Source organism: Trachinotus anak, unplaced genomic scaffold, assembly GCF_046630095.1.
Source record: "Trachinotus anak isolate AG129_WGS33_773 ecotype Australia unplaced genomic scaffold, CSIRO_AGI_Tana_v1 ptg000007l, whole genome shotgun sequence".
NCBI classification, from domain to species: Eukaryota; Metazoa; Chordata; class Actinopteri; order Carangiformes; family Carangidae; genus Trachinotus; species Trachinotus anak.
The window spans coordinates 6,908,542-6,933,698 of NW_027273858.1; the positions used below are offsets into that span (position 1 = coordinate 6,908,542).

Sequence of the window (25,157 nt, forward strand, 5' to 3'; positions counted from 1 at the left end):
GAATGCTACGGTGGGTTTCCTTCAGCCCATCGAAGACCCAATTACCATCAGTTTTGCCGCTCTGCTTTTTGCACACAATGACAGGCAAAATGTTTCCCTTGTCTGTCCTCGCCTCTCCTCTCCTCCCCTTCCTTCACCCTCTCTCTGTCTTCGTCTCTGTCTCTCTATCTGACCCTCTCTCCCCTGCTCTGTCTCCAAGCGTGTCATTCTCTTCCACCCCTACACACACACACACACACACACACACACACACACACACACACACATATACACACATATACACACATACACACATTCACGTCAGTTAGAAATGAGAGAGGGGGAAAATTACAGGACTGTGTGTATTTTTCCAGAATTATTGAAATCCGTCTTGATGCTAATGGCAGATCATGTCTGCCGAAGTGCTTGAGCATTTCACAGACACACACGCGCGCGCGCGCACACACACACACACACACACACACACACACACACACACACACACACACACAGCAACACGTAAATTTGCATGTGAATTCAAGCAAAAGGCATTCGGTGGGCTCGACGGTTGGTGTGTCCATCTGTGTGTGTGTGTGTGTGTGTGTCGGGGTGTGTATAGGCAGCGCTAACGCATTTGCCATTAGCCAGAGTGTGCATATGGAGGGGACGCTTGTCAGCCACATTAGCACACATGGCTAACCTTGATGTTAGCCTGTCCCCACCCAGACGCTGGTCTGCCTGGCTTCCAGCACACACCAGGCCCAGTTGAAGATCATGTTTCCTGGCATCTTGCTTTATTTCTCACCCTCTCTAATGGCTTTGTTGTTTTTGCCCTTGGTTCAGAGCATCCCATCCCACCCCACCAGGCAACTTTGTTTTCACAGTGTTTCATCCCTTTGACTTCATCCTTACGTCGCCTTCCTTCCACCTTTGGTCTTTTACAATTCCTTGTCATGACCTCCTCTCCTTCCAACCAGTTACTTTTCCTCTGCTAGTCATTCAGCTATCCTGTCAGACCTCACACTTACACTTCCTGTACAAGTGTGGAACAAAAGAAATGTTACATCAAGGAGTACAAACAGTGCATTTATAAAGAGGTTAAGTATCCCCAGGTTCCCCTCAAAATCATAGCATTAAGGCTGCATTCACACCAACTTTATCCCAGGTTGGAAATATGAAACATCTTTTAAATTAGCATGATTTTATCTAAAGTCCCTTTCTCTATTCAAACAAAAGATAATCAGTATAATAAAAGCTTGTTTCACTGGTGCAGTGAATGATTTCTTCATTGTCAACTGCCCCCCGATGGAGCAACAGTTCGCCCTAGCTGAGGCAACCTTTGAGTTGATCATGTTGAGTTGTCATCACTTCCAAGTGCCAAACTTAACATGATGGTTTTTACTGGGCATTATAATTTCACGCAGTTCTGGATAGTAAATCTTTGGGTTGGGTTCAAACTTAATAAAGCTTGCTGATACAAATACCATATTGTTAGGTCACTTTATTTTGTATAACCCATAGCAGAACGAGTGCAGCCTTTAATCTAAGCATCCTGAAACCCAGTGAACATGCAAACACGGGCTTCAAGAGGCTGAACAGCCCTTCTACTTTTGCTTCTCTCCCTCCATTTTTTTTTTTAAATACACCTCTCATCTATCAGCAAGTGTCTCTTTGACCTGCCCTTGCCCCTCTGCCTTCATCTGTCTGTCCTCCCTCTTTGGTAAATACAACTTGTTCTAGGTTTAGGTGGTTGTCGAATTGTGTGTGTGTGTGTGTGTGTGTTATTTAGGAAAGAGACATCACTAGCAGTCAAGTCATGGAACATTAGACGAGCCACTGGGCTGTGTGATGTCTGTTTACCTGGCCTGTCTGCCTCCCCATCTGTGTGTGTGTGTGTGTGTGTGTGTGTGTGTGTGTGTGTGTGTGTGTGTGTGTGTGTGTGTGGACTGGCTCGCTTTGCTGGCCACGATGCTCGGCTGAGCTGATGGATATGCATACTGTCTAAACGGACGGATAAAGGGAGAGATGGAGGGGAGGGAGGAGGGGGGGGTTTGGACAGTGGACGGAGCGATGTTAGCTAGTGAAGCTCCATTTGGGCAGATCAACTCCAAGCCACTGGTCTCAGTGATTAGCGGGTCTGTCAGAGACTGAAGGAGAGAGGTATGGATAGAAGAGGGGAGGGAGGGCGACATGGAGAGAGGCACGGAGAGTCAGAGAGCGAGAATAAGCTGCATCTGAACTGATAAACAGTACAGACTTGACAACATCAGCTCATTATGGTGCAGTTGTTTCATATTGAGACTGCCATGTTTGGTCAGATTCTTTTCTCTTGAAACCTCTGTTCATGAATTGTTGTGTTTTGACCAGAGATGCTTTTGTTAACATCCATTAACCGCTTTTGTTAATGCCCAGTTTGTCCGTTTCTTTCCCCTTTTTACACTATTCACTCAAATGTAACTGGCCCTCAGTTATAAGACAACCCCATTGTGTTGGCACCTGTTGTTGAATCAAGACTTTGAATAGAAAATAACAGATTAGGCATCTATTGAATGAGTTGTTACATTGTGATAAAATACAGTAACACAATTAAAGCAAGAATAACCACCAGGTTCCAACAGAATATCCTGTGATGCCATATTTTTTTGTCTCCGTCCCGGCTGTGAAGACGCTGCGAGACTTTTCAAACATTGGGAATTTATCTCCTCAGTGGCAGCAAAACCTGCAGCAGGAACCAGTCGGTAACAGCTGTAGGTCAAACCAAGTTTACTCTACACTTTAGGGTCTGACTGACTCCAGCAGACACACTCTAGACACACTGTTCGTCATGACTACAGTAAAGTAGCTAATATCCGTTTCTGTTGAACGATCAACCAACTGACAGCTTACTAGAGGAGAGGGGGGGTAGGAGCCTGTGCACTGTTCTGATGTTGCAGCCCTTTAAGATGCATTTATTGACAGTAACTTCAAGGTTTGCCCTTTTCCATTCTTCAGCACTCTTGTCAAACCCTCGTCCAGCTAACCAAACTTTTACCTCTGACAAGCCTCATCCCCCCCGTTTGGCTGTGCTTCCTCCGTTGCCAGTCACCTTTACTCCACCCTTCCTTCCTCTATTTTCCTCTGTCCCATTAAATCTGTGACAGCCTTTGGTTCCCATCGCCATAACAACTGGCACGGAGAGGTGGAGAGATGGAGAGACAGACTGAAATTAGGATGCCAAAGCACTCACCAGTGGCCTTGTCCCTCATCCCACAAGTGTGTGTGTGTGTTTGTGTCTGAATGTGTGTTCCCAGTTGAGAGGGACACTCCTGTGTTAGGGGTTTTGTTATATTACCAGCTACTTAGGTGTTGGTGTCATTAGACCCACATTGTTCACTTTAACTTTGTTTTCCTGCTTTTGTGTCTGTGTTTGCTACAATTTTCATCAACACAAGGAGCGAGGATTTTTGTTGAGTGAATTTTAAGCAAGGTGCCAGTATTGCCTGCAGTTGGAGGACTGGCTTAATGCACATTATTCAAATATATTCTGTGTCTCTGCGTCTCTCCATCTCCTCCTTTCCTCTTGGTCACGCTGTATAGATTAGTATCTGTGGTGGAGAGCGGCTGTATCGCTGTCAGCCCATTAGGAGCTGTCTAAATAGACAGTAAACGCATCTTAATTACCTTACTCTGATACACCACATATGCACACACACACATGCACACTCCCTTTTCACCATTTAGCCCCTAGCATTGGCCAGATGGGCGCGTGGCCCAGTAAAAAGCCCTCCATTACCGGCTGGACTTGACCAAACCGATCCACCCCTCAGCCCGCTTACCGGGGTCTCACTGGGGCCACTGTGGGCCCTTGTCGCCACATACCTATAATTTAGCCCCCCAAGTGCTTTCCACATGGCCACGGCAAAAAGCCGGCCTCCATTGTAGGGGTCTGGTAATTGTAGTCTCGTTTAGAAAACCGCAAGTAGCAATTAGCGCAGAGTTGGCATTATACGGGGTTGGATTTTCATCCCCGCTGAGCGCAAAATGCTGTTTTAATATGGGTTTGTTTTCCCCACATGGAATTAGCTAAAGGGGCCTTTTATCATATTCACACACCCTACTCTTCTCTCAGCCAAGCTCTGCCCACCTCTCGCTTCCTCTCTCTTCATCTCTCTGTATTATCTCTGTTTCTCTTTCTTCTTGTCTTTTGTTCTTTTCCAAACATCCTTTGTCGTTACCTCTAAATCCGCCTCACCATCACTTTATCTTTTGATCGACAGGCTGAAAGTCTCACACACCTCATCTTACCGAAGCTTCACAGGTGTTTGGAGTTTGAACATTTCCTCACGTTGACGGTTTCTCTTTGTCTCTTTTTCCCTCCGTCACAGAGGCGGTGGACATCCTGAAGGAGATGAAAGAGAAGGGGGTGGTGCTGAATGACACACACCTCACCCTGCTCTTCCACATGCTCAATTCCATAGTGGCCAAAGGCGGCGCGCCCGTCATCCGACAGCTGCAGGACACCATCTTTACCCTCGGTCTGGCCAAGCCCTCCTCCAATCTCTGTTCACCTCTGATTACTGCCTACCTGGAGAGGTACGACGGTTACACTGATCTATACAGTCATACACACAGAGACAAACACACTTGGGTCATGTACTGACAGATTGAACTTGTGATATGGATTTTTTTTTTAAATCTGCATCATTGTAGAATTTTTTTTGATTTCTGAAGTTTTCCAGTAACCAGCCATGAAGCTCAGTTCTGTTGTCCCATTTGTGTCTTCATCAGCCAAATCCAGTTGCCAGGTGTGTGTATGTATGTGTGTCTCAATGAGTCACTCATCCCTCCCTATGATCATAGCTGAGGTTACATTCTGGGTCAGCGATTCAGACAGAGAGAGGATGTGGAAATTGCTCATTTATGTGTGTGTGTGTGCACGTTGTTGGAGCCAGGTTTTGTTTGTTTGAGGATTCACCAGCTGCAACCTCTCCCATGAGCCCCCACCCCTGATCTCCCGAAACACCCACTGCCATACTCCAAGGTGTAAGTGTGTGTGTAGTGAGAGATGGCCATCGATGCTTCTTCCCATAATACAAATATGCAAATGAACATTACCAGACACTGGCTGTGGGGTCACTGGCATTGCCCCACCCCTCAACTCTATTCAGAGTGTGTGTGTGTGTGTGTGTGTGTGTGTGTGTGTGTGTGTGTGTGTTATTCAGCGTATGTGTGTGTGTTCTATTTGTCAGAGCAGCTTTTAAGTAGATCAGCTCATTAGCATGTTAATTATGTACAGAGCACTAATTGCTGGATTTAACACAGGCACGCAGTGCGCCGTTAGGGGCCCGCCACTACACACACATGACCTGCACATGCTTTCATACACACTGTTTACTTCTAGTGTACATGCTGCGGCAGAGGTAGGCCTTTGCAAATGAAGCTCGCGCACACACACACAAGCTCAGACTATCACACACACTCTGGTGCTCCCCTGCCGCTGTTTGTTTTGCTGGAAGTCTGCTCTCTGGCACAAACAGAGTTTCCAGGTTCACTCGTTAATCACTGCCTCTGTGAGATTAGCAGGCTAATTTACTTCTGGGTCATCTACAGCAGCCAAAACACAAACACACACACACACACACACACACATACACTGGCTTACCGCAGCACTGCTCACAAATCAAGTGCCAGTTCTACTTCCTCCAAATGATCCTGCAGTGAACATACACTAATGAACACAAGTGAACAGGCTAGCTGCTGGTGTTCTACCATCATCTGTCTTGTGTTGTTGGTACGTTTGTGTGTTTTTAGCTGGCTGGTTTGGAAATAGTCTTGGAAATAGTCAACAAAAATGATGTGCAGATAAAGTTTATTTGACAGAGTGGTCCACTTCACCTGAATATTGGAGAGATTGTAATTGGCGTGTTTAGATTCTTGTTGTTTTCACTCTCTAAACCAACTTTTAATTGAGCAGATTCCTCCCTGCAGGAGTCAGATAATGACTGAACGGCTCATCTCAAACATTGGTTTCAAGCACTGAACAGCCTTGAAAATGGTTAGATGAATAACAAATAAATAAGCTCTTTCAGAAAGTCTAGTGTTATAAAAGCAGCTTCACAAAGGGAAACTAAACACGGTCATGACACTAATCATCTGTGTTTTTTTCATTTGCTTTAGTTAGGCTGTGATACTCCTTCTTTCACCATGAAACTCTTAGTCTTAAAAGGTATTTTGGGAATTAATTATTTCATAAATCTCTCTCTTGTGAGGAGGCAGAAAACGGGTGAAATTGTGAAGAATGTAAAGCATTTCCATCAGTGGTTCATCCAAGCCTCAGGGCAGGTTTGAGTACCACAACACTTGACTTGTGTGCTCCAGTTGCATGTATCTCCCGTCTCCCTCTTCTTCTCTTTTTATCCTTTATCTTTCTCCCTCCGTCCCCACCTCTTTCATTCCGTCAGTCAGCGGACAAACAGACAGTCGAGAGGAGGAGGGACGGAGGGGAAGAGATAAAAGAGGACAAAGCAGGCATCACTCCCGCCTGCACCCGTCTCATCGCTGCGTCAGCGCTAATGACTTAATGAACACTTCTCTGGCAGATTAGCCCTTGACAGCCCATCATATGCGCCGCCCCGTTAGCCTCCATGCCCGTCCGCTCAGTATTGTGTGTGCTAACCTGCTACTATGCTAGCTGGCAGCTAGCTCAGGTTGCCACATCCTTATGGAAATGATCAGCGACAGGAAATGCTAATGAGTCCAACAAAATGAAGAGCTGGCAGGACATGTATGATAAGACAGCAATGGTGGCGATAGAATAGGAAGAGGGGGGAGGAGGGTAGAGGGCTGAAGAGAGATGAGGGGATCAAAGGAAAAATGCTTCATTCACTCCCACTCTTTTCTGCCGTCTCATATTGTGCATACATGGAGTTTAAGTGGGTCCAAAAAGAAAAAAAAAAGAGGAAATTTTAAGTAGATGAATAGAAGCAGCCACAGGTGAAAAATTGAAACAAATGGAAAGGAAAAGATTGGTGAAGAACGGAGATAAAGAAAGACACAAGCTAACTTGCTAACTTCAGCTAAACACAGCTCCATTAGTTGTTCAACTTGTAAGCTAATGCAGTGTTTTGAACATAAACAGCGACTGTGTATTGTCAGCGGTGTCGCACAGGGATTAACACTTGTCTTTGCAGCAGCCCACAGCCTCTTTTAGCTTCTTGTTTTGGTTTTCCAGGCCCTTGTTTCCTGCTGCATGGGGGAACTGCTTTTAGCTTTACACTGCCACCAAACAGCTGGCAAGCTGTTAGCATCCAGCTGGTAGAGAAAATGGAACATTTAATAGCAAAAAGCCATAAATATTTCTCTCGGCACAGTTAAAAAGAAAGCGAGTGCTGGACTTGAATTTGTCATGTGGCCAGAAACACCACCTAAAATGAATTTGAATGTTTCTTCCTGCCCTCTGGATGTGTAAATACTGTAGGTGGCTGTTGGCTAAGATGCATCAACTTTATAAGGTGATAATATGTCAGATGTGGTGTTGTCAGCTTGTTTGACTGCCCCTGAGGAGCAAAAATAATGAGCGTGTGGGTATCGGCGTGAACATTAGTAAGTGCCATTCTTCAGCACATGTAACAGCAGGCTAGTGGTGTCATGATCACGGTCTCATTTGCGTTTCGACACGTCGTCCTCCCCCCACGCGAGGACAGTGGCTTGATAACAGGCCTGCCGATCTCCTCCGAACAAAAGAAGGGGACGGAGAGGGAGAAAAAGAAGGGGGGAGCGAGATGAAATGAGCTTCCTTGTCTAATCCTTCAGGTTTCCACCGAGCAAAGCGCTCGTTATTTTTTCAGGGCTTAATTGGCTGGAAAGTGGCTGACATGCAAAGTTGGGGACATTAACAGGGCTGTGCGCCGCAGTAAATGGCAACGCAAAGTGACAGTTAAATTGTACCTAGGGGAAATTATCCATCTTTCGACATCCTTAGCTCTTTTTTTGGGGTGGATCGGCAGGCGGGGGGGTGGCAAAGGGGGTGTAATTGCAACGCCAGGCCCTCTTTTTTTTTTTTTTTTTGCCAAGAGTGATGGGGTGTTTTTTTTTTTTTTTTTTTTTTTTTAAGATGTCTCATTAGGAAGAAGGGATTATAAGTAGTTGTGGAGGAGCTTGATGGAGGAATGAATGGGATGGACAGATAGAAGGGATGAAACAAAAGTGGAGAGGGAGTTTTGAAACACGGCTCCAGTGAAAAAGCCATGTTTACCACAGGAGCAGTTAAGGTAACTGTGCATATAAGCCACACTATGTTAATCAAAAAGCAGCGTTCTGCCCTTTTTTTCTCGTCCTTGTCTTGTTTTTGGAGTGAATAACCCGTGTCCCCCCTCCTCGGTCTCATTCTATCTCCACTCTCTTTCTCTCATTTTCAAAAATCTCTTAGTCTCTCTTCTGTGTTGTTCAATCAGACTGTTGTGCAGTTGAACAGCCTCTTGACTGGCTCTGCTGAATAATGTTGTCCCTCTTCATTTCAATTAGCGGACCTCTTTACCTTCCAACCCTAATCACGCCATTCCTCCTCCCTCCATCGCTCTCTTCTGCTCCTCCTCACAGCAGCCGAACTCAAGGTCATGCCATTTCCTGTTTTTTTTTTTTTTTGTTTTTTTTTTTGTTTTTTTTTTTTCCTTTTTCTGGTTTGTTGGTCTTTTCGGGCATATTTCTCATATCCGCTTGTCTAATTGATACATGGAAAAACACTTCAGAAATTATACCTGTTCACTCTCAATCTCTCTCTCTCACGGTCTGTGTATCTGTCTCTTTCTCACTCACTTACTCTGGCCCCTACCTCCCCCATGGGTGCCCTATCTGCTTTGACCTCTGTGTGATTGACATGGTAATTACCCAATCAACAGATTGATGGCAGCGCTGTCACAATAGAGGGGATTGAAGTGGTCTCTTTCCCTCCCCTTTCTCTCCGCTTCTCGTTCTTTTGCTTCCTTTCCCCATCTCTGTCTCTCTACTTCTCTCGTTATCACTCCATCAGGCGCACTCATCCTCTCTCTACACGCTCTTTTGTTTGTTCGTCCGCTCGTGAGGGATGGGCCGACTGGGGGGGGGGGTTAGACTGAGCAAGAAAAGGATGACATGAGACGAAGGGAGCGAGCTGCTGCTGCTGCTGCTGGTGGTGGTAGGGAGCTCTAATGTTGTTGCCATATTTCTACTAAATTGCTCAGCTGGGGGGCAAGGTCGTCAGAGGGGAGTGAAAGCTGACAGCATGGAATCAAAAGGAGGATGGTCAGGCGAAAAAGAGCAGGAAGAAAGGAAGGAGGAGAGAGAAGATCAGGTGGAAAAGGGAAATGAGAGATGAGGAAATGAGGGGTTAAAGGGGGTCGGGGAGGACAAAAGAGGAGAAAGAGCAAGAGAAGTTGGGAAGACATGAGAGGAGCTGAGCAGAGAGGGTAAAGATCAGCCGAGTCCTTTTGTCTGTTGCGTTGCTTCCCCTCTAAAAGCCTGTCCAGAGGGACATTAGCCTCACGCAGACAGGTGTGTGGGAGTGCGTCTGATTGTGTGAGAATGATGTATTGGGGCCAAAAGGCTTCATCACCCACAGTTGTGCTGTCATGAATTCAAAGGCCTGTATTGTTGTGCTGGGTCATAGTGCTTGAATGGGAGGTCACGGGGTTAACACCCCATGATACACTCTTGATTCTCCACAGACACAGTCCTGTACATGACTGATTGGACAGACCTGACATCTAACTCGCCCTTTGCTCTCTCTCCCCCTCTCTCTCTGTGTGTGTGTGTGTGTCTGCATACCTGCAGTAAGGACCTGCCCGGAGCTCTAGAGGCAATGCTGGAGTGTCAGAATCGTTACAGCCAAATGCCTCGCATCCACGACATCCTCGTGGGTCTGGTGGAGAAAGGAGACACCGAGCTGCTGCAGAAAGGTTTGTCTGTTCAGCCCGCGCGCTTTGTCATACCCCCATCGTTTGTCTGCTCCATCAATCTAGCGCTAAAACAATCGCAAGCTGACAGAACATTTATTGACAGTTTTTTTTAACTTCAGTAGGTCACCAAGAGCGCCAAACGTTTGCTGGTTCCAGCCCCTCAAATGTGAAGAGTTGCAGTCTCTAACCCAAAGTGCCTGTGCAGTGTTTGCATTAAATGTGCCCGTAACAAGTGCCAACAATTCCGAGTGTGTAAGAGGAGCAGAGAGTGAGAGAGGTTCAGACCGGGGTTGCGGTGAAGCACGTTGGCAGACCACGGTTTGAACAGTCTTCCCGTATGTCGACAGCAGCGCGGTGAAAAGGTCAAGTTCAATGTGCCGCAGGGGCAAGTGGCTCTAGAGTGCGTAAAGGTTGAAACCGTGCAGTGGAGCACCTCTCCACCTCCCTTCACTCCCCTTTCACCCACTCCCTCATCCACCCTTCCCTCCCACCCTCGTCTATGAACCCCCCTCTGAAAGGTGACAGACCCTTGGAGTCGATAAAACAAAATGACTTTTACAATGATTGTCTGACAGAGGCCAGCATGTTAACCAGTGCCAATCAGTGGGTCTTGAAATAACAAATCATTCTGTCTCCCACTCCTTTTACATAAAGTAAAGAGAGGTGACTTGTAACATAAACTTTAATTCGCACTCGATCTGACGGCATTGTGAGTACATGTTGAGTAACACAGCCCGCTGCACCGTGGCTGTATGGGTCGTATGAAAATTCACCTTCAAATGCACCATCTGAAAGAAAAGCAGAAACCATCAAACGTGCACCCCTCCAACAGACTGCCCTTAAGTGGTCCAAAACACACTAAAAGCATGACTTGGCTTGTCAAAAGATCGTGACTCACATGTCTGGCCTTAGTTGAGTTCGAGCGTCAACAGAACAATGAAATATCGAGTTTTTCTAACCTGGATATGTCTACAGGAATCTGAGATGCAGTAGAGGGAAAATGCATTCATTGGTTTCAGTAATGAGCTGATGTGGTTCAGCCTTCCAGGAAAGCTTCAAGTTAGGGTGTACGGATAAGAAATGCAACCAGAATGTAGTCTGAAAACCTGTCTGTAAACTTGCCAACATTAGATCTTCTTGACCTAGATTTGATTTGAGTGAGTCCAAAATGCAAAGTCACACCACATTGTCCTTTCAGTTGACTTCGGATGACACAAGTAAAGGGAGAGGGATTATGCTTTCTTCTTCTGCTTTGCTGAATGTGCTGGATAAATGAAAGTTTGCTGTGTGTGTGTGTGTGTGTGTGCGCGTGTGTGTGGTACCTGTCCTGAAGCTGCTGGACAGAGATAATACATAACGCTGAGCAGAGCGCTTTAGCAAGTTTACCAGGAGAGCTTAGGCTTTCATTCGGGACTTGAGTGTGTGTGTGTGTGTGTGTGTGTGTGTGTGTGTGTGTGTGTGTGTGTGTGTGTGTGTGTGTGTGTGTGTGTGTGTGTGTGTGTGTGTGTGTGTGTGTTTTTGTTTGAGAGCAGCCTTGATATGGCTGTTTTGTGCCTGGGACATTGTGCCAAATGATGGATTCAGAGCGTGAGTATGAAGTGTGTGGTGTGTTTGTTCACCTTGTTTTCATTTTTATTCATGACCTCTCTCTGCTCTGTTTCCCCACCTGTCTGTCTTTCCCTTCAGCCATGGACTTCCTGAGTCAGGAGCGAGGGGAGATGAATATGCTGTATGATCTGTACTTTGCGTTCCTGCAGACAGGCCGCTACCGTGAGGCTCGTAAGATCATTGAGGTAAACACACACGATACTGCTTTTTCATTCTTGACACAAATGTATCCTAGTTTTCAAAAAGTGACTTAAATGAAGGGACTCATTTATTAAACCATGGCGCTGACTGCCAAGAACATAATGTCTGAAACACAGTATGGAAAAGCTTGGTCAGATTTTGATCAGGTCTCTCCTATATTGAGATGTTTTTAATAATAACCAACCATAACCTATATTGTTTCTTAGTGATATTAAAACAAGTTCAGATGATAAGGGGGCACTGAAATAATTATTTCTAATAGGGCCTAATATTCACTGGTATTCAAACTCATGTATGAGGGAAGGAGTGGTATTCGTGTTTGATTTTCCTGTTTGACCACACTCATCCAGCAACATGTGCTGCACTGGACTAAAATCTGCTTAATTCCCACCAAAGATGTTATTTTTAAAAAATTTTCCATCCCCTTTGGGTCGAACAGAATGAGACATAAGAGCTTTCATTCATATTCTGCTTCCACTTCACTAACTGTGAAAAGTGAATAGCTCTCATCTCTATTTGAAGCATCCAGGGTTTGTTGTGTGACTGCCACTTGCTGCGTCTGATCTCAATAGATAATTAGATTCTCAATCATAGATGAGCTGCCTGATGAAAAATACTTAAATAAAAATCAACTGCATGACTGTCGTCAGCCACAGAGGCCATGCACAATGGAATTGCCAAACTTTTTTTTTTTTTTTTGTCCTTGTAGCTCATCTGACCTGGATATTTTGTGAATATTTATATCTTTGTCATCTTAAGTCCTGCTATAAAACCATGTAGATTAGTATGAGAAAAATAGAGAGGCAAAGCAGGCAGATAAGAAGCGATTTTCACATAGATAAAAGAAAAGGATGGGCGGTCAGGGACTGGATAGCCGGACAGAGAGATTGATGATTAAATGAATAGAGGGATGAGCCTGACATAAGAGGAGGGGAAACAAGGCCATTATGTTTTCTGATCAGGATGAGAACAAAACGGAAGAAAAAAATACCTTAACTCCCTCACTCTGACTCTCTCGCTCCCTCATGTCCTGTTGTGCACTAAAAGAGGGATTTGTCCCTCTTGAGGATTTTCAAACCCTCTTAAATATTACTGACATGTTATTATTGTGGCTCTCATTCCCCCTCTGCTAGATTGCATGGCTGTTATCCTACTTATAACAAAAACTCAGCTACATGCCAGTGGTGTGTGAGATTGGTGATGCTTGGTAAATAGACTTACAGATGTACATGCTGACATGACGTCAGTGAGAGATGCAGGTTAGAGTGACAAAAGCTCAACTGCGTCACCCCATCTGTTGGGTTTTAGTTTGAGGGTTTGACCTGTGGACACAGTGTGAGGTTAAACCAGCAGATCATTAAAAGTTAAAGTGTGGATGGAGCTGGAGCAGACAGCTTTAGAATTTACATTAAAGACCTCCTCCAATGAAAATCAAGTTTTTAACCTTGTTGACATGTCCATATGTTTTTTTCAATATATATAATACGAGACATATCATGAGTGAAATATAAGCAGTGAACACCATGACTACATATTTCCACCTTGGAACTGCAGTGAACCAATGACAGTTACAAGCTAACAAACAACATGAACAAATAAAAGACACTAACTAGTAGGGATGTCAAACGATTATTTTTTTCTTAATCATGATTAATCGCAGAATTTCAGTAGTTAATTGCGATCAGTCACATGTTTTATCACATGATTAAAATGATGTCATTTTGCATTTCAGAACTGTTGCTCCTCTTGCTTAACAACACATAACCGTCAGTCTATCTGAACTAAATTTAGAAGCTAACGTTAGCATGTCTGACGTGTAATTATGAAGACGTCTATTTATCTGTAGATGAGCTCCAGGTAAGTAATGTTTTTATTTTCCAACTCATTCGAGCTTCACCAACAACGATTCAGGCACTGGACATAAACACTGTTGGACTCTCGACACGCCTTTCTGCAGACCGGAACCATCTCCCTTTTGCTCCCGTAGACATGACTTGCCATAAAATCTTTGTAGGAAGTGTCTGTGGCAGTTTAACAACAAGTAAGGGTGCATCAAAGGATCAAAAAAGTAGCAACAAACATCCTAGAACGTAGCGTTTTTTGGTAACTGCACCAAAATAAAGAATCTCTGATGGCACGTTTAAAAAAAATAAATAAATAAAATAGCGCGTTATGCTCGGTCCTTAATCTCATCGTGATTAACTCTTTTTCTGTTAAACAAAATACTAATCATAGCATGTCTGGAGAGGACCTTTAAAACATGAGCTGTTGTACGTGACCTGGGCAAAACCAAAGCGGTAAAATAAAGCTGAGGTTAACTGCACAGTCGGATGATAATTCTCCGTAGGTGTTGACCCCTTTCTCATCACACATAGGCATTTTATCCATAATATAATAATATTGATTAATGCAACTTTAAAGCACGATCAGCTGAGCGATTGACCTAGGATCCCCAGGGTTGCCAGTTTAGTGGAGTATAATCTGGAAGAAGCAAAAAATGTTACTGAGATGATACATTTCAAAAGCTGAGGCCCACTTAACCTGCGTAGATGCTCAGATCAGCATCTCTGAACGGAAAGTCCACTCCTGAACTGTCACTCATTCACATGGATGTAGTGCTCAGGTGATATATAACTCAAATAGAATCATATCCATCACTCAAATATGCAAACACACACACTCAAACACACACATGCTTTTTTTTTTTCCCCCTGTGAGAGCGTCAAGTGGTAGTCCAAAGTGGTGTCTCTCTTTAGACTGTGTTTGGTATAATTGGCAGCTGATTAATCACAGCTAATTAAATGTAATGATAGAGAAAGGTGGCCAATTTTGTGCTAAATGGTCATGGTTAGGTAGAGGATTGTCAGGTGGCCGGGCCTATTATTGTGGCACGCGTGTGTGTGTGATGGTCAAGGTTAGGTAGTATTGCTAAAGAGTGGTGAGCCATTATGTGTTTTTGTGTTAGGGAGAGGGGTTTGGCTGTGTGTGAGCGTGCCTGTGCGTGTGTGTGTGTGTGTGTGGACTAAGTGGCCAGGTGATTAGTGGAATTAGAACATTAGGAATTGAGATGGAGAGGGTTTGTTAAGTGGAGGTGAGATGAGGTCGGCTCTATCTTTTTTATTTTTGTGTACATGTTTATAAGGATGAGAGTGAAACCTGTAAAGTTTTAGCCTTCAAAGGCCACACAAGACTCTTAAAGAGGCAAAGTAATGCCTGTAATACACTCTGCTGTTTGTGTGTGTGTGTGTCAGAGGATTGTCCTGATAACCTGACCTTTTCCATTATCTCTCTCTCCGAAAGTGAGAATGTCTGTGCTGTTTTTTGTTTGTTTCCTCTTTGTATTCTTTCGATCCAGCCGTGCATGTGTAAATTATGTGCCTTCTTATTTCTGAGGATTTTGTTTTCTGCTCAGATTAGGGAGATTTGTCCTGACGGATTCAAAAATCCCAAACATATTCGTATGTGTGTGCGTGTGTTTGCAAGTAAATGTGCGAAAGGCTGCTTTGTGGCTGCAAGACTTTACCAAGCAAAAGGAATCGGAGGCAAAAAAAAGATGGAGCACTTGCACTGGGCCTTAGTCTCTAAGAAGATTAGACAGACTGAGAGAGAGTGAGTGCAACACATTTTAATTTGTCCCTTTGGCTGGTTGGGTAAGAACATAATGCCTTTGCCTGGGCCGGATGGAGGGATGGAGAGGCAGGGGAAAAGACCGAGGAGGAGCACGGGAGATTTGGAGGAAGAGGGAGGGATTGAGAGAAGTGGGGATTGAAAGAGGAAAGGATGACAGCAGAGAAAGGGATGAAGCCCATCTTTTCTTGACTTTCCCCTCCCTCTCACGGTATGATGGGCTCCCATCAAAGAGGCCAGCGGGAATTGAGCACTGTTGATCCCCGTTCAGATTAACTTCCTGGCAGATCGTTCTGTTTCTCTCTCTTTTTTTTTTTTCTCAGCCAGATTACCAGGGAGAGAGAGGGAGGGTGAGATTTCTCAGTCCTAGTCTTATTCAGATTGTATCAAAGCCCCAAGAGATAGATGAAATCCTGATCACTGTTATTCCATGATAATAATCATCTAGTCACTCCACATATCAGGCTAAATCTTAGCTACATGAGCCTGCAGATCAATCTATGTCAGCCCTTATTTGACAGCTCAAACACTATCTGCATATCATTGGATCCCTAAAAGTACGGTTTACAGCTGGTGGGACTATAGTCAGCACATTTTTATCCTACATTCTTATTCTTCTATTTTGAATTTTTAACCTCAACATTTGCATCTAAAGTTAAGAGAATATCTTTTTTTTCAAGAGTCTTTTTACCCACTCAAATCTTTGCAAGAGATTTCCAAAATTTGAGAAAATAACCATGAAAACAACAACAAAACACCACAATATTTTAGATTATGCATGTAGTAATGTCAGACTTTTCTGTAGCTCTATTCCAATGTCACAGTTTTGAGTCTTAACAAATGAAAGTTTTTGTCTTTTCTTGTAATTTCCAGATATGTGTCAGTTTTTCCATAGAGAAGATTTCTTCTCAGACACTGAGGTTGCATCACTTCCAAAAAACTGATGCATCTTTATTAAAATGAGAGTTCAGCTTTAAGTCCAAAATATTATATCATATGTCTTGTGAAAACTGTCATATCTCTTTTGGGCTATTGAACTGTTGCTTTGAGCTCTTTCTGATGTTTTATTAACTACATGATCAGTCAGTTAATTGACAAAGCAATCAAAATGAAACTGGACAAACAGATAATGAAAATAATCTTTGTTGCAGTTCTGATGTTATATTTCTATACCAATCTCCTCTAAACACAACCGTATTCATTGTGTTGTGTGTGTAGCGATGCACTGCGTTGTGGCTTTTGTGTGCCTGCATGCTGTGAGCCCGCTCAAGGCCACACAAACAGTAACATCGTGCCAGTTATCTGTTATCTGACAAAACATCAGCATGATGTTAATTTAAAACCATTGCACCAACAGAAAAGTGCAAGATCTCCTTCTGCAGACCTGTTTCATTTTTAAACAGGTGAAAAATGCATCTATTTTGATTCTTATAGAAGGCTATAGTAGGTGCACATCAAGTAATAGCAATATTCAAAATGCTATGTAGGCTGGATGGGTTTGTATGGATCAGTGGGCAGTTTCCATGTGGATAAAGCTTTATGGCTTTGAGTTATATAGTTAACCTGTGTTTCATCGACCTCCTACAGATATCATGCTTGTGCAATAATTTAGGCCTCCTGGTTCAGTGAATATTCAGACAAACTGACTAGGTCGGATGCTGTAAGCTGACTGGATCCTTTTCAGCATAATGTACAACACATCCACACAACATCCACAATCATACGCTGACATTCAGGAGATGTTCAGTGCAGCTACAGATTGTCTATACTATTATTTGTCTATTCTTAGCTTTTTTTCCCCCAGGAATTCTTATCTGTTATAATGTTTGCAGACCCCCGGGCTGAGGGCAAGGCCTGGACGCCTGCAGTGGTATGCGGAGAAATGCATTTCTGCCAACCAGGTAAAACACCCACCCACACAGACAAACATGAAAGCCTGAAATATTCAAGGCCACGAAGAAGAAAGCGAGAAAGAAAACTGAAAATACAAAAATTCCAACTTTAATCATATATTGTTGTGTTTGTGTGTGTAGATGGAGACCTTGGAGCAGATGGTTGACATGACCGCCAAGCTGTTTGAGTGCGACAGAGATGAGATGTACAGTTACATCCTCCGACTCTGCAGTAAGTCTCTTTCTTTCTTTCTTTCATTCATCCGTCTGTTTGTTTGTTCTTTTATTTACTTTCTTTGTTCGTGTGTAGATGTTTCTGACCTCCTGTTTACCTGCAGTGTCCTTGTGCCGTTGCGACCTCCCTCTACCTCTGGATGTGCTTCTGAGTGCACATTGTTCTTGCCCCCAGCGTGTGTGTGTGTGTGTGTGTGTGTGTGTGTGTGTGTGTGTGTGTAGGTGTGTGTGTGTGTGTGTGTGTGTGTGTGTGTGTGTGTGTGAGAGAGAGTGAGAGAAGGAGAATGGGATCAGTCAGAAGTAAGCAGAAGACATGGTGTGATTGCTGCAGAGGAGAGGAGAGCAGTTAACAGTTGTGATTGGAGTGTTGAAGCTGATTGTCAACCCATTACCCCCACTTGCCTGTGCACACACACACACACACACACACACACACACACACCACTAGTTAGTGTGTTTCCTAAATTACAGCATAGTTGAGGGTCAGTCAGTTGATCAGATTAGTGCTTTGATTGACCTCTCTCAGCATGGAGCGCTTTGTCAGAAATTACTCTCTGGTGCAGACCGTGTGGTGAGCTACAACCGGTATGAACTGACTAAACAACCAAATGCTGAATGGCTTTCATAACAAATGACATAAGAACACACCTTTCTCACTCTCGCTGCTTTGTTTCTTGTTATTTCCAGAGGAGACAAACAATTGGGTGAAGGCAGAGGCGCTGTGGACAAAGATGCAGGAGGAGAACATCATTCCCAGGGAGAGGACCCTGCGTATGCTGGCAGACATCCTGAAGAATAATGGCCAGGAGGTGCCCTTCGAGGTGCCCGAGGTAAAACCCCAACTTTGTAATATGTACATCCCAATAATGCTCATTAGACAAATGTGTTATTCAGAAGAATAATTGCCAGGAGGTTCCCTTGAGGGGGAGGGGCAGATGAACGTGAAAGCAAAGGCCAAGAGGTTCTGGAGGACTTTAAAAGTGCCTGAGGTCAAACATAACACACAACTATGCAGCAGTGATGGTTAAACACACAATACAGTGGTGCCTGTGCATACATTTCTGCCCTTAAATCTTGAATGAGATGGAATGGAAGTACTCCTGATTATAGCTTGAAATGATTAGTTGAAGGAGAGATAATTGTCAACAATTTGGAGAATCAATTCATGTTTTAAGTCATTTATCAAGGAAAAATGGCGAATATCGTCAGTTTCCAGTTTCTGAAACGTGAGGATTTGCAATTTTTCTTTGCTTTTATATCACTGTAAAAACTAAATTAAAGCTTTTTTTGTTTTCATCGTACAAAAAGAAGATCTCACCTTGAACTCTGGGAACTTGTGATGGTCATTTCTTACTATTTTTTTCCTTCTCTATTCTCTACCTTGATATTAGAGCTGTCCTTGATAAATAAACATTAAAGATACTACAGCTAATTTCCCAAAAAGCCTAATAGAGTATTTTATTAAATGCCAATGGGAAATTGAAGTATTACAGCAACCAAGTCGCACATGAACACAGAAGGGCACACAGAGAGGCACTGTCGATCTGACCTGACATAAATAACTGAAACCATGACGAGAAACTGACAACTAGGACCATCTAAGTCTAAATATATTTAGATATATATATATAAGATAGCCTTTATTAGACCCACAGTGGAGAAATTTACAATACTTTGAATAGTATATGCATATATACAATGATAGTGTTCATATTCTGTGCATGGACAGTGCAAGACTGGTAGATAGATGGATTTTATTGGAGTGACACAGATGAGTATTGAGTTTAGCCAAATATAAACTGAAGCTGCACATTGTCATTTAAAATACAGTGGTCTCACTAATTTTCATACTAATGACACCACAGGTTCATTTTGTGTTTCTGGTTCAAAACAGTTGCTTACTGAATAGATTAACCAAAGAGCAAGTTGATCCCAACCTCTGATCATAGGAACTGACCCAAAAAACCCTCTGAAAACTCTTATCAGCTGCTCTCACCATACAGCCCCCACCCCCCCACCACCAACCCTGCTCCACTTTAAGCCTCTCTTCATTACATACAGAGGAAACAGGATTGAAGCTCTGATCTGAAGTGTGGTCAATCAGACTGGCTGGCTGGTGAAAGGAATTACAGCTTGATCTGTCTGTAAATCTGTAATGCCAGACTAATTTAGCCAGCAGCTAAATGCCACCATATGGCTGCCGCTGGATGCTTAGTTACATATGTGCGTGCGTGTTGAACTATAACCTGACCAAAAGACAAAATTAAGTGGGGAGAATCAGAATATATAAATATATATATTAAGTGAATACAATAAAGATGGAAGGGATGTTATAATAATCTGTGTCTTTGTGCTCTGTTGCTCCGTTCCTCCTCGCTGCTTCGGTTTGCACATGCGAGTGTGCTCCAGTGGCCCGGAGCATGATGAGACAGGAAGTGATTGCTGTTGCCTGGAGCAATGAACTTGGTGACCCCAGGGGCTCTTGAGTTGACACCCCTGCTCCGACACACATACCTTCTAACACACATACACTTTTCTTTTGCCCCTGGGGTGCCAGACCTAATTTGCCCCCAGCCAATACAGCTTAACCCCCTCCCCTCGCTGGTACACGGGTGACTGAGCATTAGGGGACCCTGCCATGCCTGCCCAGCATTATTGCACTGTCATACACACACCAGCTCATTGCCAGCACACAGATGAACATGTACACAGGCTTGAATGTGGCTGTGTTTGGAAGGAAACATCAGACTGAGTTTTATCACTGTTTTCTGTGTGTGTTTCATTAACAGACCTGGTATGAAGAAGCTGCTGCCACCGCACAGCAGGTGGAGTCATCAACGCCCCCCGCCACAGCCAATAGCGTTGCTGAATTCCAGACCCGGCTGTTGGCTCTGTGCAAGAAGGGCAAGGCCAAAGGTAAGCAGCAGGGGGCCCCGGTGTTGTTGTCCCGCATGACACAGAGCTGAATTAAACACAGAAGCAGCTGGTTCAAAACACTTCAACCATCTCAGGTGTTAAATTCCATTTGAAACTGTATCAAGAAATATTTTACTTTTAAGGGACAGAAAGCCCCCTGCAGCCCTGAGGTACTTTTGGTTCATGAATTTTATTAAAACATACAGCACAGTCAGTAACATGGGCTTTCAGGTGGAGTCCTCTGGTCTCGTCATCTTATATAGATCAGTCTTTTAGTGCTGGTTCCACATCCTGAGAAAATTCACCACATCTGGAATATCAATCCTACATGTTTGACTTTTGTTACTAGTCGCTCATTCACTTTGCTTTTTGCTGATTTGTGTTCGGCAGGGTGGGACTTTCTACTTGAAATAGCATTTTATATGGTTATTGATGAAAGAGCTGCTTGGGGGGGAACCATACAATGTCATTATGGACCAGATAAGGGAGTTATTCTCAAAACTTGTTCACGACGAGTCAGCTGATTATGATGGACAGCAAAAGTGTTTTTATTTATTCCAAACGGCCACGCTAGAAGGTGTGAGGAAAATGCCTGCAGCCATAATCATTCAAAAATTGGGATAATGACTTTTGGATGATTTTTTTGAAAGGTTACAAAAACTCTTGGACCCAAACCTCCTTATTCTGAGGTGCAGCAGGATTCAGAGGCTGTTTGACCGTCTGACAGGCACATCAGTTTGAGATCACTGACGCCTTAAAAGCTGGGTAGAGCTGCAAGGATTGAGTGTTAAATCGCAGCAAAGTACAGGCAAAAGTTTCACATTACAGAGACTTAATAGATCCAATTTTTATATAAAGAAAATGGCTCGATTGAGCTTTAAACAGATTTCAGACTACTCAGAGTGTTTGGAGTCATCTACTGCAAGTGGCACCAAATGTTGTCTAAATTTTATTGCAGTGAAACGATATTAACGTTATTTCACCACTGTAGTCGTCTTTGTGGAAACAGATTACTTAATTATTAATCCAGTAATATGAAGATTATCTCAGATTCTGCTTTTCTTCATCCTGTCCAGCCTCCATTCATTTTTTCCTTCTCTCTCCTTCTCTCGCTCTCTTTCTGCAGAAGCCTATGGGATGCTTAAGAAAGCTGATAAAACTGGTGTGACGTTACCCCCAGCCCCTTATGACTTCCTGATTCGTGCACTGTTGTCTGAGGGTGCCATCGAGGATGCCATGGGAGTCAAGGACATGTAAGTGCCTTCACATAAACGCTAGAACATAAAGGTAACTAAATAGTCTTATTGCTCACTCAAAGTGCTGTACACCACAAGCTACATTCACACATTAGCACAGCACTTTTTCTACACATACAGCTTTTCTACCATACGCACACACTCACACATTACGGGCAATTTGTGGTTCAGTACCTGTCCAAGGAGAGAGAAGAGGAGCCAGGAATCGAACCACCGATCTTCCAATTAGTGGACGACCTGCTTCAGACTCAAACTCCCGAGTCACAGCTGCCCCTGTAGTGTTTTCACCATGTTTTGGTAAAACCTTGCAAAAGAGAAAAAACATGACTGTTTAGTGCAAGTTCTGATTGCAGGCATAAACAGCACATGTGTAGGTTTGAAGCATTTCAACCGCAGTAGCAGGTGTCGGCTTCCTGGAGAAACACAGGCAACCTCTTCAACTTCATCTGTTTGCTTTGAGTTCCAACAGCGTGGTGATTTTTGTTTAATTTCAGCAGGAGTAATCCAGCTTTATTCTGATGTCTTAGTTTGTAATAAGCATCTATCTGTACAAGTTCTTCCTTACAAATAATTAACAGCAGCTGAATATTAAGGACACATCAGTTTTCAGCGTTTTAAGTCATCAGAAATCTTAATATTTGAGAATATTGTCAAATATTCACCCTTAGGGCTGATAAACTGCACAGCAGTGTATCTTGACATCTAAACTAAAAAATAAAAAAAAACACAGACAAATTCAACATGTAGTCCGGTTAATGCTCTGCTACTTTCCATGTCTCCTCCGTCTGTGGCACCAGGTCACCTCAGGCTAAAACTACGTCTCCTCAATAGACATGAGGATTATAAACTGATTGTGTGCTAACACACTCAGCCCTGCTGGATATGAACAGTGGTTCTTACTAAGCCCCAGGATACACACACACACACGCGCGCACACACACACACACACACACACACACACACACACACACACACACACACACACACACACTTAGATGTACAGATTAATTTTGGATTTCTGGGAAGCGGGTGACTTTGCGCAAAAACATCAATCTTCTTCCAATTAGTAATGTATCGTGTTGTTATGTTACGGGGCCATATCAGGGCTTGAGCCTGGAGACATGGATGGACAGACAGAGGTATTAGAGATCTGGGTTTAGCCCGCTGCTGATCTTTTCTGCTCTCTTTGTCTCTTTAGGTAATCTCCTTCTTTTCCCTTTTCTTTATCTCCTTTTGTTCCTGTCTTTATATCACTTTTCTTTCTGCAGAGGAAAAAACACAAACACAGAGTTAAAAATAAAAAGGACATAATACAAAGAAGAGATGCAGTTACTAATTTGCAGAGAAAGAAAAACATATGAAAAACATCTATTACACTATCAGGCTCTTCCCTGTTTTTGCATCTCTCAACATGTCTCTCTTATGTTATGAGGAATAATCATATCAATTTTAGACCCATGTTTCAACAAGCGCGAGGCAATACGAGTGATAACCCATCTCCAGTCTGTGTTTGAATTGGTTTACGGCATCCCTGCCTGGATAAAAGCCTAGTTTATCTGCACTCTAAATGAGAAGTGAAATGAGCTGAGAGGAAAGTCGGGGAAGATGGAAATGGGGAGGAAAGGAAGGAGATAAAAGGAGCTAAATAGGAAAAGAGGAGCGAAAGAGGGGAGGAGGGCTAGATTTAATCACGTACGAGGTTAATGAAGATGCTATAGGCATTAATTCTCACCGCGCGGGGGTCTGTGTACGTTTGTTTTTTGGGTAATCTGTACAGAATTGAGCAGCGGGGTGCTTATGGTGAGATTAAGGGATTGGGAGAGAGTGATGATGATGATGAGAGAGAGAGAGAGAGAGAGAGAGAGAGAGGAAGAGATGGATGATGGATTCCTTGGCTGGAGCACAATACCCCCAGAAGGAGAAGGCAAGAGAGAGCAGCATTGAATGTGTGTGTGTGTGTGGGAAAAGGTGAGTGAGAGACAGCCTCTAGAGATTTTCTCCCACCCGATAAGAATAATTCCGACCCCCACCACCCCCCCACCCACCACCACCACTTGGTCTCCACTGCAATCCGTCGGCGACCCTGTTACCACTCCAATCTCCGCCCTGACCCTGTCACAGCGGCTGCCGAATGCTGCTTGGCCTGGTGTCGCTGTGGTGATAAGGATTGCCAGCCTGATGCTCAATTGAGCGGACGGATTAATCTGGTTGCAGGGCTATAATAATAAAAAAAAAAAAAAACGAAAAAAAAGACGAGAGGCAAGCTTGATTGAGGTTTTAGTGGCAAAGAAATGAAAAGGAGGAGGGCTGAAAGGGACAGCAAATAGACGAGCAGACGGAGCGAGGGAGGGGAAAATCAGGAGGAAGAAGCAACGAGGAGCAGGAGCAGCTCATGGAGGCCTCACCCTCCTGCATAATACCACACACACACACACACACATGAGGGAGCTCAGCAGGAAGGCACATCATCATATATGGTGACATCAATCAACTGTTTGATGTCTGTATTATTTTCAGGGTCACAGCAGGCACTTTACGAGAGGCTCAGGCTTCCTGTCAGTCACCTCTGTTCTTATTGTCCTGTCCGTCTTCCTGTCTTTCAGCCCGTGTGTTTATCCACTCTGTCTGTGGAGTCTAATGCTTTTCTAAATGTGATGCCTTATAATGGACGAGCACAGAACTCTAAGACTGAAATGACACAGGGATATTAACTCAGTCGTCACAGATTATAAAGATTTGCTTTTAGTGAGAGAGAAAGAGAGAGCGGTACAGAGGGGTTGAGCTTTACAGTGAAATAAGGTTTTATCCATTTGAAATAGTAAACTATATCCCATATGGGATTACATGAGACATAATAATACCTTTATATGAAGTTGACATGCTGCACACTGTGTTATCCAAAGATCCACCCAATATTACAATAAAACATTTCTGCTCATTGATTCGCAACACTGCCCACAATGGCCAAATACAGCCAGATATATTAAACAGATAGAAACCTTATTATACACAGTATGGCATAACCATCTCAAGCTCTATATCATCATATTTTGTAGTTTTCTTTTTGACCAAAAAAAAATCAAGAAAAGTTATTTTCAACAGATTGACACAAACAAGACGTGTATTATTGAAATGTTTCGTCTCCGTTTCTCCCAGTGCTGTGTCTCATATGCCAAGCTTCCAGCTGAGTGACACCGCCACCAGTTTGCTTATCATCTCTCACAGCAGGAAAGGCCAGCCCAAAGGTACGAGACAGGCAAATGCGAGGTAAACGTGCACATACAGCTGTTTCACATACTCAGACTCACCACCTGCGCTCCTCCACAGCTGCTCTTGAGGAGCTGAAGTCCATGCTGCAGGCTGACCGTATGCCCTTACAGCTTGCCATCATCAGACTGGTTCAGGCCCTGGGTAGCCATGGCGACATGGCGGGCATCCAACAAGTGGAGTCTCTGATGAAAGGCTTCAGCACAACCATCAACCTGTCCAGCATGCTGTTTGTCAACAACAAAGCCCTGGCACACATCAACAAG

General features: G+C 43.7%; 1 protein-coding gene across 1 annotated transcript in view; it reads left to right on the plus strand.

The window, feature by feature from the left end:
- The window catches only part of lrpprc (leucine-rich pentatricopeptide repeat containing), a 56,792-nt gene that overhangs the window by 20,251 nt on the left and 11,384 nt on the right, over positions 1 to 25,157 (plus strand). The window contains exons 23-32 of the mRNA XM_071480166.1: positions 4,344 to 4,551; positions 9,766 to 9,890; positions 11,577 to 11,683; positions 17,159 to 17,227; positions 17,360 to 17,450; positions 18,140 to 18,282; positions 20,242 to 20,368; positions 21,495 to 21,621; positions 24,781 to 24,869; positions 24,952 to 25,156. Coding sequence (XP_071336267.1) covers positions 4,344 to 4,551; positions 9,766 to 9,890; positions 11,577 to 11,683; positions 17,159 to 17,227; positions 17,360 to 17,450; positions 18,140 to 18,282; positions 20,242 to 20,368; positions 21,495 to 21,621; positions 24,781 to 24,869; positions 24,952 to 25,156 — 1,291 coding nt within the window. The remainder of the gene's footprint in view (positions 1 to 4,343; positions 4,552 to 9,765; positions 9,891 to 11,576; positions 11,684 to 17,158; positions 17,228 to 17,359; positions 17,451 to 18,139; positions 18,283 to 20,241; positions 20,369 to 21,494; positions 21,622 to 24,780; positions 24,870 to 24,951; position 25,157) is intronic.